Below are 14850 nucleotides of genomic sequence, written 5' to 3' on the forward strand. Positions count from 1 at the left end.
ATTGCATGTGTTGGTCTGCCCAATGACAAGGACCCATTGTTTCCCCGACACATACAGAGAGACATGCGTAGATTCCTCTGACTTACCTAGGGGGTCAAAGGTCAAAGCTCTGGACAGGAAGCAGAGGTGCAACAGGCTGTTCTTTAAAACACACATTGTCTCTCTGACACGCGCACACACACACACACATCATACAGGCTTCTCTCTCCGCTCTGGCTGTCTACAAACAGCAGATTATGACCTCCACTGAGTGGGTCGTAACCGTGTGTGTGTGTGTGTGTTTATATATACCACCCTTTCACTTAAAGCAACAAATATAAAGCCGAGAACCCCAGGTCTTCTGGGGTAATTCCCTGAGAGGAATCACAACAGGCCCTTTCCTGATTCAAACTGATGAAATGAGCCTTTTCCATTAAACATGAACAACCCCATTGATGTTAGAACCCATGTGAGGAGGAGCTCTGTAAACACCATAAAACAGGGTGGAGACGGGGGACGAGGGAGGGAGGGAGGAGACGGGGGATGGACAGTGGGGGAGGAGACGGGGGACGGACTGGGGGGAGGAGACGGGGGATGAGGGAGGGGGGAGGAGACGGGGGACGGACAGGGGGGAGGAGACGGGGGACGAGGGAGGGAGGGAGGAGACGGGGGATGGACAGGGAGGAAGAGACGGGGGATGGACAGGGGGGAGGAGACGGGGGACGGACTGGGGGGAGGAGACGGGGGATGAGGGAGGGGGGAGGAGACGGGGGACGGACAGGGGGGAGGAGACGGGGGACGGACGTGGGGAGGAGACGGGGGATGAGGGAGGGGGGAGGAGACGGGGGACGGACGTGGGGAGGAGACGGGGGATGAGGGAGGGGGGAGGAGACGGGGCACGGACTGGGGGGAGGAGACGGGGGATGAACAGGGGGGAGGAGACGGGGGATGAGGGAGGGGGAGGAGACGGGGACGGACGGGGGGAGGAGACGGGGGACGGACAGGGGGGAGGAGACGGGGGACGGACAGGGGGGAGGAGACGGGGGACGGACAGGGGGGAGGAGACGGGGGACGGACTGGGGGGAGGAGACGGGGGACGGACTGGGGGGAGGAGACGGGGGACGGACGTGGGGAGGAGACGGGGGAGGAGACGGGGCACGGACTGGGGGGAGGAGACGGGGGATGGACAGGGGGGAGGAGACGGGGGATGAGGGAGGGGGAGGAGACGGGGACGGACGGGGGGAGGAGACGGGGGACGGACAGGGGGGAGGAGACGGGGGACGGACAGGGGGGAGGAGACGGGGGACGGACTGGGGGGAGGAGACGGGGGACGGACTGGGGGGAGGAGACGGGGGACGGACGTGGGGAGGAGACGGGGGAGGAGACGGGGCACGGACTGGGGGGAGGAGACGGGGGATGGACAGGGGGGAGGAGACGGGGGATGAGGGAGGGGGAGGAGACGGGGACGGACGGGGGGAGGAGACGGGGGACGGACAGGGGGGAGGAGACGGGGGACGGACAGGGGGAGGAGACAGGGGGGAGGAGACGGGGGACGGACAGGGGGGAGGAGACGGGGGATGAGGGAGGGAGTGAGGCTGTAAAATGGATCCTGTTCAAGCTGGAAGGAAGGGAGGGTGAGGCGACACTGTTTTCTAAACCCACCTACCGCTCGCTCATCAAATATTCAATATATCTCCTGAGAAATTCAATTTCTTTCTGCCTCCCACCCAACCGACACGGCGTGATGTGGCAGCTCAGCGCTGTCATGGGGGCCCCTGGTTGCTTCCTCCTCTGGAAACATCAAAACACCTTCTGTACCCCTCTGGGCTTTTCCTTGCATCAATCTCACGTAATCTGTGTGTGTGTGTGTGTGTGTGTGTGTGCGTGCGTGTGCGTGTTTAACTATACTTGTGGGGACCACAAGGTCAAATGCTATTTATAGGGGATTCCGGGTTAAGTTTAGGTTTAGATTTCGGGTTAAGGTTAGGTTTAGATTTCGGGTTAAGGTTAGGTTTAGATTTCGGGTTAAGGTTAGGTTTAGATTTCGGGTTAAGGTTAGGTTTAGATTTCGGGTTAAGGTTAGGTTTAGATTTCGGGTTAAGGTTAGGGTAAACAGGATTTTGAATGGGACTGAATTGTGCGTCCCCACAAGGTTAGTTATACAGGACTGTGTGAGAGTTTTGCAGATGGATGTGTGTACTACTGGGTCAGAAGGCTTGTATATCAAACCCTAATGAGGTTCCTCTGTATTCAAACACAAAACCACATCAAGGTTTCATGAGATGAATGACACTTAGCCAGGGTTATGATGGGGAGAACACTTAGCCAGGGTTATGATGGGGAGAACACTTAGCCAGGGTTATGATGGGGAGAACACTTAGCCAGGGTTATGATGGGGAGAACACTTAGCCAGGGTTACGATGGGGAGAACACTTAGCCAGGGTTACGGTGGGGAGAACACTTAGCCAGGGTTACGGTGGGGAGAACACTTAGCCAGGGTTATGGTGGGGAGAACACTTAGCCAGGGTAATGGTGGGGAGAACACTTAGCCAGGGTTATGGTGGGGAGAACACTTAGCCAGGGTTATGGTGGGGAGAACACTTAGCCAGGGTTATGGTGGGGAGAACACTTAGCCAGGGTTATGATGGGGAGAACACTTAGCCAGGGTTACGATGGGGAGAACACTTAGCCAGGGTAATGGTGGGGAGGACACTTAGCCAGGGTTGTGGTGGGGAGAACACTTAGCCAGGTGCAGGGTCGTAACGGTGCAGGGTCGTAACGGTGCAGGGGCTTAACGGTGCAGGGGCTTAACGGTGCAGGGGCTTAACGGTGCAGGGGCTTAACGGTGCAGGGGCTTAACGGTGCAGGGGCTTAACGGTGCAGGGGCTTAACGGTGCAGGGGCTTAACGGTGCAGGGGTTTAACGGTGCAGGGGCTTAACGGTGCAGGGGCTTAACGGTGCAGGGGCTTAACGGTGCAGGGGCTTAACGGTGCAGGGGCTTAACGGTGCAGGGGCTTAACGGTGCAGGGTCGTAACGGTGCAGGGGCTTAACGGTGCAGGGGCTTAACGGTGCAGGGGCTTAACGGTGCAGGGGCTTAACGGTGCAGGGGCTTAACGGTGCAGGGGCTTAACGGTGCAGGGGCTTAACGGTGCAGGGGCTTAACGGTGCAGGGGCTTAACGGTGCAGGGGCTTAACGGTGCAGGGTCGTAACGGTGCAGGGGCTTAACGGTGCAGGGGCTTAACGGTGCAGGGGCTTAACGGTGCAGGGGCTTAACGGTGCAGGGTCGTAACGGTGCAGGGTCGTAACGGTGCAGGGTCGTAACGGTGCAGGGTCGTAACGGTGCAGGGTCGTAACGGTGCAGGGGCTTAACGGTGCAGGGGCTTAACGGTGCAGGAGCTTAACGGTGCAGGGGCTTAACGGTGCAGGGGCTTAACGGTGCAGGGGCTTAACGGTGCAGGGGCTTAACGGTGCAGGGGCTTAACGGTGCAGGGGCTTAACGGTGCAGGGGCTTAACGGTGCAGGGGCTTAACGGTGCAGGGACTTAACGGTGCAGGGGCTTAACGGTACAGGGTTGTAACGTAACGGTACAGGGTTGTAACGTAACGGTACAGAGTCGTAACGGTACAGGGTCGTAACGGTGCATGGTCGTAACGGTGCAGGGTCGTAACGGTGCATGGTCGTAACGGTGCAGGGTCGTAACGGTGCAGGGGCTTAACGGTGCAGGGTCGTAACGGTGCAGGGGCTTAACGGTGCAGGGGCTTAACGGTGCAGGGGCTTAACGGTGCAGGGGCTTAACGGTGCAGGGGCTTAACGGTGCAGGGTCGTAACGGTGCAGGGGCTTAACGGTGCAGGGGCTTAACGGTGCAGGGGCTTAACGGTGCAGGGGCTTAACGGTGCAGGGTCGTAACGGTGCAGGGTCGTAACGGTGCAGGGGCTTAACGGTGCAGGGTCTTAACGGTGCAGGGTCGTAACGGTGCAGGGGCTTAACGGTGCAGGGTCTTAACGGTGCAGGGTCGTAACGGTGCAGGGGCTTAACGGTGCAGGGGCTTAACTGTGCAGGGGCTTAACGGTGCAGGGGCTTAACGGTGCAGGGGCTTAACGGAGCAGAGTCGTAACGGAGCAGAGTCGTAACGGAGCAGAGTCGTAACGGAGCAGAGTCGTAACGGAGCAGAGTCGTAACGGAGCAGAGTCGTAACGGAGCAGAGTCGTAACGGAGCAGAGTCGTAACGGAGCAGAGTCGTAACGGAGCAGAGTCGTAACGGAGCAGAGTCGTAACGGAGCAGAGTCGTAACGGAGCAGAGTCGTAACGGAGCAGAGTCGTAACGGAGCAGAGTCGTAACGGAGCAGGGGCTTAACGGTGCAGGGGCTTAACGGTGCAGGGGCTTAACGGAGCAGAGTCGTAACGGAGCAGAGTCGTAACGGAGCAGAGTCGTAACGGAGCAGAGTCGTAACGGAGCAGAGTCGTAACGGAGCAGAGTCGTAACGGAGCAGAGTCGTAACGGAGCAGAGTCGTAACGGAGCAGAGTCGTAACGGAGCAGAGTCGTAACGGAGCAGAGTCGTAACGGAGCAGAGTCGTAACGGAGCAGAGTCGTAACGGAGCAGAGTCGTAACGGAGCAGAGTCGTAACGGAGCAGAGTCGTAACGGAGCAGGGTCGTAACGGAGCAGGGTCGTAACGGAGCAGGGTCGTAACGGTGTCTCTCTCTCTCACCTTGAACTCACGTGTGTCTGTGAATCTGAGTCCCTGAATTCCTCAGACCTTAACAATGTATTGAGACCACATCAGTTAACCTGAGACAGCAGTTTTACTGGTTGGCCTGGAAACTGACCAGTCAGGTCGGTAGGTCACGTAGGTATTGGGCAACAGTACCATTCAATAAACAGGTCATTATGATTGTTGTTGTCAAGGAAATGTGGAAAACTTCCTCTCCGTTGCCATGAGGATGTCTTCCATTTCAAGTGTCCACCCCCTAATCTGAGTGGCGAGGCCAGCCAGGCACCGGTCTGAGTGAGGAGGCCAGCCAGGCACCGGTCTGAGTGAGGAGGCCAGCCAGGCACCGGTCTGAGTGAGGAGGCCAGCCAGGCACCGGTCTGAGTGAGGAGGCCAGCCAGGCACCGGTCTGAGTGAGGAGGCCGGCCAGGCACCGGTCTGAGTGAGGAGGCCGGCCAGGCACCGGTCTGAGTGAGGAGGCCAGCCAGGCACCGGTCTGAGTGAGGAGGCCAGCCAGGCACCGGTCTGAGTGAGGAGGCCAGCCAGGCACCGGTCTGAGTGAGGAGGCCAGCCAGGCACCGGTCTGAGTGAGGAGGCCGGCCAGGCACCGGTCTGAGTGACGAGGCCGGCCAGGCACCGGTCTGAGTGACGAGGCCGGCCAGGCACCGGTCTGAGCGACGAGGCCAGCCAGGCACCGGTCTGAGCGAGGAGGCCAGCCAGGCACCGGTCTGAGTGACGAGGCCGGCCAGGCACCGGTCTGAGCGAGGAGGCCGGCCAGGCACCGGTCTGAGCGAGGAGGCCGGCCAGGCACCGGTCTGAGCGAGGAGGCCGGCCAGGCACCGGTCTGAGCGACGAGACCAGCCAGGCACCGGTCTGAGCGACGAGGCCAGCCAGGCACCGGTCTGAGCGACGAGGCCGGCCAGGCACCGGTCTGAGCGACGAGGCCAGCCAGGCACCGGTCTGAGCGAGGAGGCCAGCCAGGCACCGGTCTGAGTGAGGAGGCCAGCCAGGCACCGGTCTGAGTGAGGAGGCCAGCCAGGCACCGGTCTGAGTGAGGAGGCCAGCCAGGCACCGGTCTAGCGAGCTACCTCTGGCCTCCCCCCCATTTGTCGCCGGCTACCTGTGTGTGTGTGTGTGTGTGTGTGTGTGTGTGTGTGTGTGTGTGTGTGTGTGTGTGTGTGTGTGTGTGTGCGTGTGCGTGTGTGCGTGTTTCCCCTGGTTGAAAACAGCAGCTTACCCTGTATTGATTGAAATGATCTCTATCAGAGGGTTCTTTCTAATCTTGGGCAGATCCAGTCTGGCTCCACCGAGACGCTTCCCGTTGTCCTTCTTCTGACCCAGCAGACGCACCGAGTGACCTTCACACACAACACACACAAATACTAGTCAGGACACCGAGTGACCTTCACACACAACACACACAAATACTAGTCAGGACACCGAGTGACCTTCACACACAACACACACAAATACTAGTCAGGACACCGAGTGACCTTCACACATAACACACACAAATACTAGTCAGGACACCGAGGAGGGATGGAGGAGTAGAGAAATGGAGGAGTAGAGAAATGGAGGAGTAGAGAAACAGAGGGATGACGTTATTTGTCTGGCTCAATCTCTCATTCAGACAATCTCACGGTAAGAAGGACAGAGCTCCTCACAATGACAAATGGAAAGACGCCGTTCATTAAATCGCTGCGTTTTTAACGAGCTCTCTTCTCAACAGCATGTAATCAAAATCATTTGAAAAATGCAACGATCGTTGCAGAGCAGGTGAGATGCGTAAACTGATAGGAAGAAGGGTCTCTGGTATTCTGTATCGTGGGTGTAAATATATATATATATAAAAATATGAATTTAAGGGACTAAAAAAAGCTAACATTTAAACACTTTATGGACATTAGGAGCCTGCTTTTCCTAATGAGATAATTATTTCAGCACACTTCTCAATAGCAGCTTATCCTGCCTAAAGCAGACTAACCCCACAAACTGGAGGTAGCTTTAGTAATGCTATAGGCTAGATAATGCTCTATGTATTAGTAATGCTATAGGCTAGATAATGCTATAGGCTAGATAATGCTGTATGTATTAGTAATGCAATAGGCTAGATAATGCTATAGGCTAGATAATGCTGTATGTATTAGTAATGCTATAGGCTAGATAATGCTATAGGCTAGATAATGCTGTATGTATTAGTAATGCAATAGGCTAGATAATGCTATAGGCTAGATAATGCTGTATGTATTAGTAATGCAATAGGCTAGATAATGCTATAGGCTAGATAATGCTCTATGCATTAGTAATGCTATAGGCTAGATAATGCTATAGGCTAGATAATGCTGTATGTATTAGTAATGCAATAGGCTAGATAATGCTGTATGTATTAGTAATGATATGGGCTAGCTAATGTTATATGTATTAGTAATGATATAGGCTAGATAATGATATAGGCAAGATAATTATAAATGTATTAGTAATGCTATATGCTAGATAATGCTGTATGTATTAGTAATGCTATAGGCAAGATAATGCTCTGTATTAGTAATGATATAGGCTAGATAATGCTGTATGTATCAGTAATGCTATAGGCTAGATAATAATCTATGTATTAGTAATGATATAGGCAAGATAATGCTCTGTATTAGTAATGATATAGGCTAGATAATGCTGTATGTATTAGTAATGCTATAGGCTGGATAATGATATAGGTAAGATAATGCTCTATGTATTAGTAATGTTATAGGCTAGATAATGCTCTATGTATTAGTAATGCTATATGCAAGCTAATGCTATAGGCTAGATAATGTTGTATGTATTAGTAATGCTATAGGCTAGATAATGATATAGGTAAGATAATGCTCGATGTATTAGTAATGCTATAGGCTAGATAATGCTCTATGTATTAGTAATGCTATATGCAAGCTAATGCTATAGGCTAGATAATGTTGTATGTATTAGTAATGCTATAGGCTAGATAATGATATAGGTAAGATAATGCTCTATGTATTAGTAATGTTATAGGCTAGATAATGCTCTATGTATTAGTAATGCTATATGCAAGCTAATGCTATAGGCTAGATAATGTTGTATGTATTAGTAATGCTATAGGCTAGATAATGATATAGGTAAGATAATGCTCGATGTATTAGTGATGCTATAGGCTAGATAATGCTCTTTGTATTAGTGATGCTATAGGCTAGATAATGCTGTATGTATTAGTAATGATATAGGCTAGATAATGCTATATGTATTAGTAATGATATAGGCTAGATAATGTTATATGTATTAGTAATGATATAGGCTAGCTAATGCTGTATGTATTAGTAATGCTATAGGCTAGATAATGCTATATGTATTAGTAATGATATAGGCTAGATAATGTTATATGTATTAGTAATGATATAGGCTAGCTAATGTTATATGTATTAGTAACGCTAGATCCACACTACCTAGAGTATAATGTGGGGAGATGTTTAGGTTCACACTACCTAGAGTATAATGTGGGGAGATGTTTAGGTCCACACTACCTAGAGTATAATGTGGGGAGATGTTTAGGTCCACACTACATAGAGTATAATGTGGGGAGATGTTTAGGTCCACACTACCTAGAGTATAATGTGGGGAGATGTTTAGGTCCACACTACCTAGAGAATAATGTGGGGAGATGTTTAGATCCACACTACCTAGAGTATAATGTGGGGAGATGTTTAGGTCCACACTACCTAGAGTATAATGTGGGGAGATGTTTAGGTCCCCACTACCTAGAGTATAATGTGGGAAGATGTTTAGGTCCACACTACCTAGTGTAAAAATGTCAATATAACAAGACATTACAGAACCTGACCCCTTTCTCCCTTATCAATATAACAAGACAGATACCAGAACCTGACCCCTTTCTCCCTTATCAATATAACAAGACAGAAACCAGAACCTGACCCCTTTCTCCCTCATCAATATAACAAGACAGATACCAGAACCTGACCCCTTTCTCCCTCATCAATATAACAACACAGATACCAGAACCTGACCCCTTTCTCCCATATCAATATAACAAGACATTACAGAACCTGACCCCTTTCTCCCTTATCAATATAACAAGACATTATAGAACCTGACCCCTTTCTCCCTTATCAATATAACAAGACATTACAGAACCTGACCCCTTTCTCCCTTATCAATATAACAAGACAGATACCAGAACCTGACCCCTTTCTCCCTTATCAATATAACAAGACATTATAGAACCTGACCCCTTTCTCCCTTATCAATATAACAAGACATTACAGAACCTGACCCCTTTCTCCCTTATCAATATAACAAGACAGATACCAGAACCTGACCCCTTTCTCCCTTATCAATATAACAAGACAGATACCAGAACCTGACCCCTTTCTCCCTCATAAATATAACAAGACATTACAGAACCTGACCCCTGTCTCCATTATCAATATAACAAGACAGATACCAGAACCTGACCCCTTTCTCCCTCATAAATATAACAAGAAATTACAGAACCTGACCCCTGTCTCCATTATCAATATAACAAGACAGATACCAGAACCTGACCCCTTTCTCCCTCATAAATATAACAAGACATTACAGAACCTGACCCCTTTCTCCCTTATCAATATAACAAGACAGATACCAGAACCTGACCCCTTTCTCCCTTATCAACATAACAAGACAGATACCAGAACCTGACCCCTTTCTCCCTTATCAATATAACAAGACAGAAACCAGAACCTGACCCCTTTCTCCCTTATCGATATAACAAGACAGATACCAGAACCTGACCCCTTTCTCCCTCATAAATATAACAAGACATTACAGAACCTGACCCCTGTCTCCATTATCAATATAACAAGACAGATACCAGAACCTGACCCCTTTCTCCCTTATCAATATAACAAGACAGATACCAGAACCTGACCCCTTTCTCCCTTATCAATATAACAAGACAGATACCAGAACCTGACCCCTTTCTCCCTCATAAATATAACAAGACATTACAGAACCTGACCCCTGTCTCCATTATCAATATAACAAGACAGATACCAGAACCTGACCCCTTTCTCCCTCATAAATATAACAAGACATTACAGAACCTGACCCCTTTCTCCCTTATCAATATAACAAGACAGATACCAGAACCTGACCCCTTTCTCCCTCATAAATATAACAAGACATTACAGAACCTGACCCCTTTCTCCCTTATCAATATAACAAGACATTACAGAACCTGACCCCTTTCTCCCTTATCAATATAACAAGACAGATACCAGAACCTGACTCCTTTCTCCCTCATCAATATAACAAGACAGATACCAGAACCTGACCCCTTTCTCCCTTATCAATATAACAAGACAGATACCAGAACCTGACCCCTTTCTCCCTTATCAATATAACAAGACAGATACCAGAACCTGACCCCTTTCTCCCTTATCAATATAACAAGACAGAAACCAGAACCTGACCCCTTTCTCCCTCATCAATATAACAAGACAGATACCAGAACCTGACCCCTTTCTCCCTCATCAATATAACAACACAGATACCAGAACCTGACCCCTTTCTCCCTTATCAATATAACAAGACAGATACCAGAACCTGACCCCTTTCTCCCTCATCAATATAACAAGACATTACAGAACCTGACCCCTTTCTCCCTTATCAATATAACAAGACAGAAACCAGAACCTGACCCCTTTCTCCCTCATCAATATAACAAGACAGATACCAGAACCTGACCCCTTTCTCCCATATCAATATAACAAGACAGATACCAGAACCTGACCCCTTTCTCCCTTATCAATATAACAAGACATTACAGAACCTGACCCCTTTCTCCCATATCAATATAACAAGACAGAAACCAGAACCTGACCCCTTTCTCCCTCATCAATATAACAAGACAGATACCAGAACCTGACCCCTTTCTCCCTCATCAATATAACAACACAGATACCAGAACCTGACCCCTTTCTCCCATATCAATATAACAAGACATTACAGAACTTGACCCCTTTCTCCCTTATCAATATAACAAGACATTATAGAACCTGACCCCTTTCTCCCTTATCAATATAACAAGACATTACAGAACCTGACCCCTTTCTCCCTTATCAATATAACAAGACAGATACCAGAACCTGACCCCTTTCTCCCTTATCAATATAACAAGACAGATACCAGAACCTGACCCCTTTCTCCCTCATAAATATAACAAGACATTACAGAACCTGACCCCTGTCTCCATTATCAATATAACAAGACAGATACCAGAACCTGACCCCTTTCTCCCTCATAAATATAACAAGAAATTACAGAACCTGACCCCTGTCTCCATTATCAATATAACAAGACAGATACCAGAACCTGACCCCTTTCTCCCTCATAAATATAACAAGACATTACAGAACCTGACCCCTTTCTCCCTTATCAATATAACAAGACAGATACCAGAACCTGACCCCTTTCTCCCTTATCAACATAACAAGACAGATACCAGAACCTGACCCCTTTCTCCCTTATCAATATAACAAGACAGAAACCAGAACCTGACCCCTTTCTCCCTTATCAATATAACAAGACAGATACCAGAACCTGACCCCTTTCTCCCTCATAAATATAACAAGACATTACAGAACCTGACCCCTGTCTCCATTATCAATATAACAAGACAGATACCAGAACCTGACCCCTTTCTCCCTTATCAATATAACAAGACAGATACCAGAACCTGACCCCTTTCTCCCTTATCAATATAACAAGACAGATACCAGAACCTGACCCCTTTCTCCCTCATAAATATAACAAGACATTACAGAACCTGACCCCTGTCTCCATTATCAATATAACAAGACAGATACCAGAACCTGACCCCTTTCTCCCATATCAATATAACAAGACAGAAACCAGAACCTGACCCCTTTCTCCCTCATAAATATAACAAGACATTACAGAACCTGACCCCTTTCTCCCTTATCAATATAACAAGACAGATACCAGAACCTGACCCCTTTCTCCCTCATAAATATAACAAGACATTACAGAACCTGACCCCTTTCTCCCTTATCAATATAACAAGACATTACAGAACCTGACCCCTTTCTCCCTTATCAATATAACAAGACAGATACCAGAACCTGACTCCTTTCTCCCTCATCAATATAACAAGACAGATACCAGAACCTGACCCCTTTCTCCCTTATCAATATAACAAGACAGATACCAGAACCTGACCCCTTTCTCCCTTATCAATATAACAAGACAGATACCAGAACCTGACCCCTTTCTCCCTTATCAATATAACAAGACAGATACCAGAACCTGACCCCTTTCTCCCTCATCAATATAACAAGACATTACAGAACCTGACCCCTTTCTCCCTTATCAATATAACAAGACATTACAGAACCTGACCCCTTTCTCCCTCATCAATATAACAAGACAGATACCAGAACCTGACCCCTTTCTCCCATATCAATATAACAAGACAGATACCAGAACCTGACCCCTTTCTCCCTTATCAATATAACAAGACATTACAGAACCTGACCCCTTTCTCCCATATCAATATAACAAGACAGAAACCAGAACCTGACCCCTTTCTCCCTCATCAATATAACAAGACAGATACCAGAACCTGACCCCTTTCTCCCATATCAATATAACAAGACAGATACCAGAACCTGACCCCTTTCTCCCTTATCAATATAACAAGACATTACAGAACCTGACCCCTTTCTCCCATATCAATATAACAAGACAGAAACCAGAACCTGACCCCTTTCTCCCTCATCAATATAACAAGACAGATACCAGAACCTGACCCCTTTCTCCCTCATCAATATAACAAGACATTACAGAACCTGACCCCTTTCTCCCTCATCAATATAACAAGACATTACAGAACCTGACCCCTTTCTCCCTTATCAATATAACAAGACATTACAGAACCTGACCCCTTTCTCCCTCATCAATATAACAAGACAGATACCAGAACCTGACCCCTTTCTCCCATATCAATATAACAAGACAGATACCAGAACCTGACCCCTTTCTCCCTTATCAATATAACAAGACATTACAGAACCTGACCCCTTTCTCCCATATCAATATAACAAGACAGATACCAGAACCTGACCCCTTTCTCCCTTATCAATATAACAAGACATTATAGAACCTGACCCCTTTCTCCCTTATCAATATAACAAGACAGATACCAGAACCTGACCCCTTTCTCCCTCATCAATATAACAAGACATTACAGAACCTGACCCCTTTCTCCCTTATCAATATAACAAGACAGATACCAGAACCTGACCCCTTTCTCCCTTATCAATATAACAAGACAGATACCAGAACCTGACCCCTTTCTCCCATATCAATATAACAAGACAGATACCAGAACCTGACCCCTTTCTCCCTTATCAATATAACAAGACAGAAACCAATTTCAGCCATTATGACCTGTTACAACATAACTCTAGACTCTGATATCTATCACTACACCCGGGAGGGAGGTACTGTAGGGAGGGAGGGAGGGATGAAGGTACTGTAGGGAGGGAGGGAGGGAGCTAGGGAGGGAGAGAGGGAGAGAGGAAGCTAGAGAGAGAGGGAGAGAGGGAGAGAGGGAGGGAGGGAGAGAGGGAGGGAGGAATGGATGAAGGTACTGTAGGGAGGGAGGGAGGGAGGGAGGGAGGGAGGGAGGGAGGGAGGGAGGGAGGGAGGGAGGGAGGAGACAGGAAGGAAAGAGATGAGAGAGGGAGTAAAAGCTAACTGGATGACATCGTGACCCATAGAGATCTCTCATAAGAGGTGAGGTATTTCTCTCTCTCCTCAGAGTCTGATGTCATAAGAGGTGAGGTATCTCTCTCTCTCCTCAGAGATGTTTTATAATTGTTCTGTTATGAATCAGCGGTGGAGAGATGAAGACGATGACCAGGTGCTTAATGCCCTTCGTCGTATCAAAAGTTCCTGTGTCCGAGACAGCTACTGAGCCTCTCTCAGCCCCCACATCACAGGCTAGAATGTAATTACAGAACTGTTGCCAGCTCCTCCTGCCTCCAGAAGAATGTGAACTCATAACACCAGCTAAATCACTTCTACAACCCATCTACATGATAATAACTGGGAGAGAAGAGCATCAACTCCCCAGATGGTTCAGTGAAAAGTCATGGATGTTAAAAACATTTCCTCCTCCTCCTCCTCCTTCTCCTCCCTTCTGTGAGGAAGATCAACAGAGAGCCCTGTAGAGACATCGGGGAGCCACTGATACAGTAGAAGATACAGTACAGTACAATCTAGATGAGGGGTCTGGTATGTAGATATGATGATACTGTGTTAGTAGATACAGTAGAATGTCTAGATGAGGGGTCTGGTATGTAGATATGATGATACTGTGTTAGTAGATACAGTAGAATGTCTAGATGAGGGGTCTGGTATGTAGATATGATGATACTGTGTTAGTAGATACAGTAGAATGTCTAGTTGAGGGGTCTGGTATGTAGATATGATGATACTGTGTTGGTAGATACAGTAGAATGTCTAGATGAGGGGTCTGGTATGTAGATATGATGATACTGTGTTGGTAGATACAGTAGAATGTCTAGATGAGGGGTCTGGTATGTAGATATGATGTGTGTGTTAGTAGATACAGTAGAATGTCTAGATGAGGGGTCTGGTATGTAGATATGATGTGTGTGTTAGTAGATACAGTAGAATGTCTAAATTAGGGGTCTGGTATGTAGATATGATGATACTGTGTTAGTAGATACAGTAGAATGTCTAAATGAGGGGTCTGGTATGTAGATATGATGTGTGTGTTGGTAGATACAGTACAGTACAATCTAGATGAGGGGTCTGGTATGTAGATATGATGATACTGTGTGTTGGTAGATACAGTAGAATGTCTAGATGAGGGGTCTGGTATGTAGATATGGTGATACTGTGTTAGTAGATACAGTAGAATGTCTAGATGAGGGGTCTGGTATGTAGATATGATGATACTGTGTTAGTAGATACAGTAGAATGTCTAGATGAGGGGTCTGGTATGTAGATATGGTGATACTGTGTTAGTAGATACAGTAGAATGTCTAGATGAGGGGTCTGGTATGTAGATATGATGATACTGTGTGTTAGTAGATACAGTAGA

The 14850-nt window shown here is 47.9% G+C and overlaps 1 protein-coding gene across 2 annotated transcripts in view; it reads right to left on the minus strand.

Moving 5' to 3' along the window:
• Nucleotides 1-14850, minus strand: part of LOC149984763 (threonylcarbamoyladenosine tRNA methylthiotransferase-like) — a 711253-nt gene that overhangs the window by 498441 nt on the left and 197962 nt on the right. The window contains exon 7 of one of the 2 annotated variants that reach the window (XM_090216175.1): nt 5929-6049. The exons of the other annotated variant lie outside the window; for it this stretch is intronic. Coding sequence (XP_090072301.1) covers nt 5929-6049 — 121 coding nt within the window. The remainder of the gene's footprint in view (nt 1-5928; nt 6050-14850) is intronic. 2 annotated transcript variants of the gene reach the window in all.

The sequence above is a fragment of the Oncorhynchus mykiss genome, chromosome 2, assembly GCF_057628025.1.
Source record: "Oncorhynchus mykiss isolate SJ-2025 chromosome 2, ASM5762802v1, whole genome shotgun sequence".
NCBI classification, from domain to species: Eukaryota; Metazoa; Chordata; class Actinopteri; order Salmoniformes; family Salmonidae; genus Oncorhynchus; species Oncorhynchus mykiss.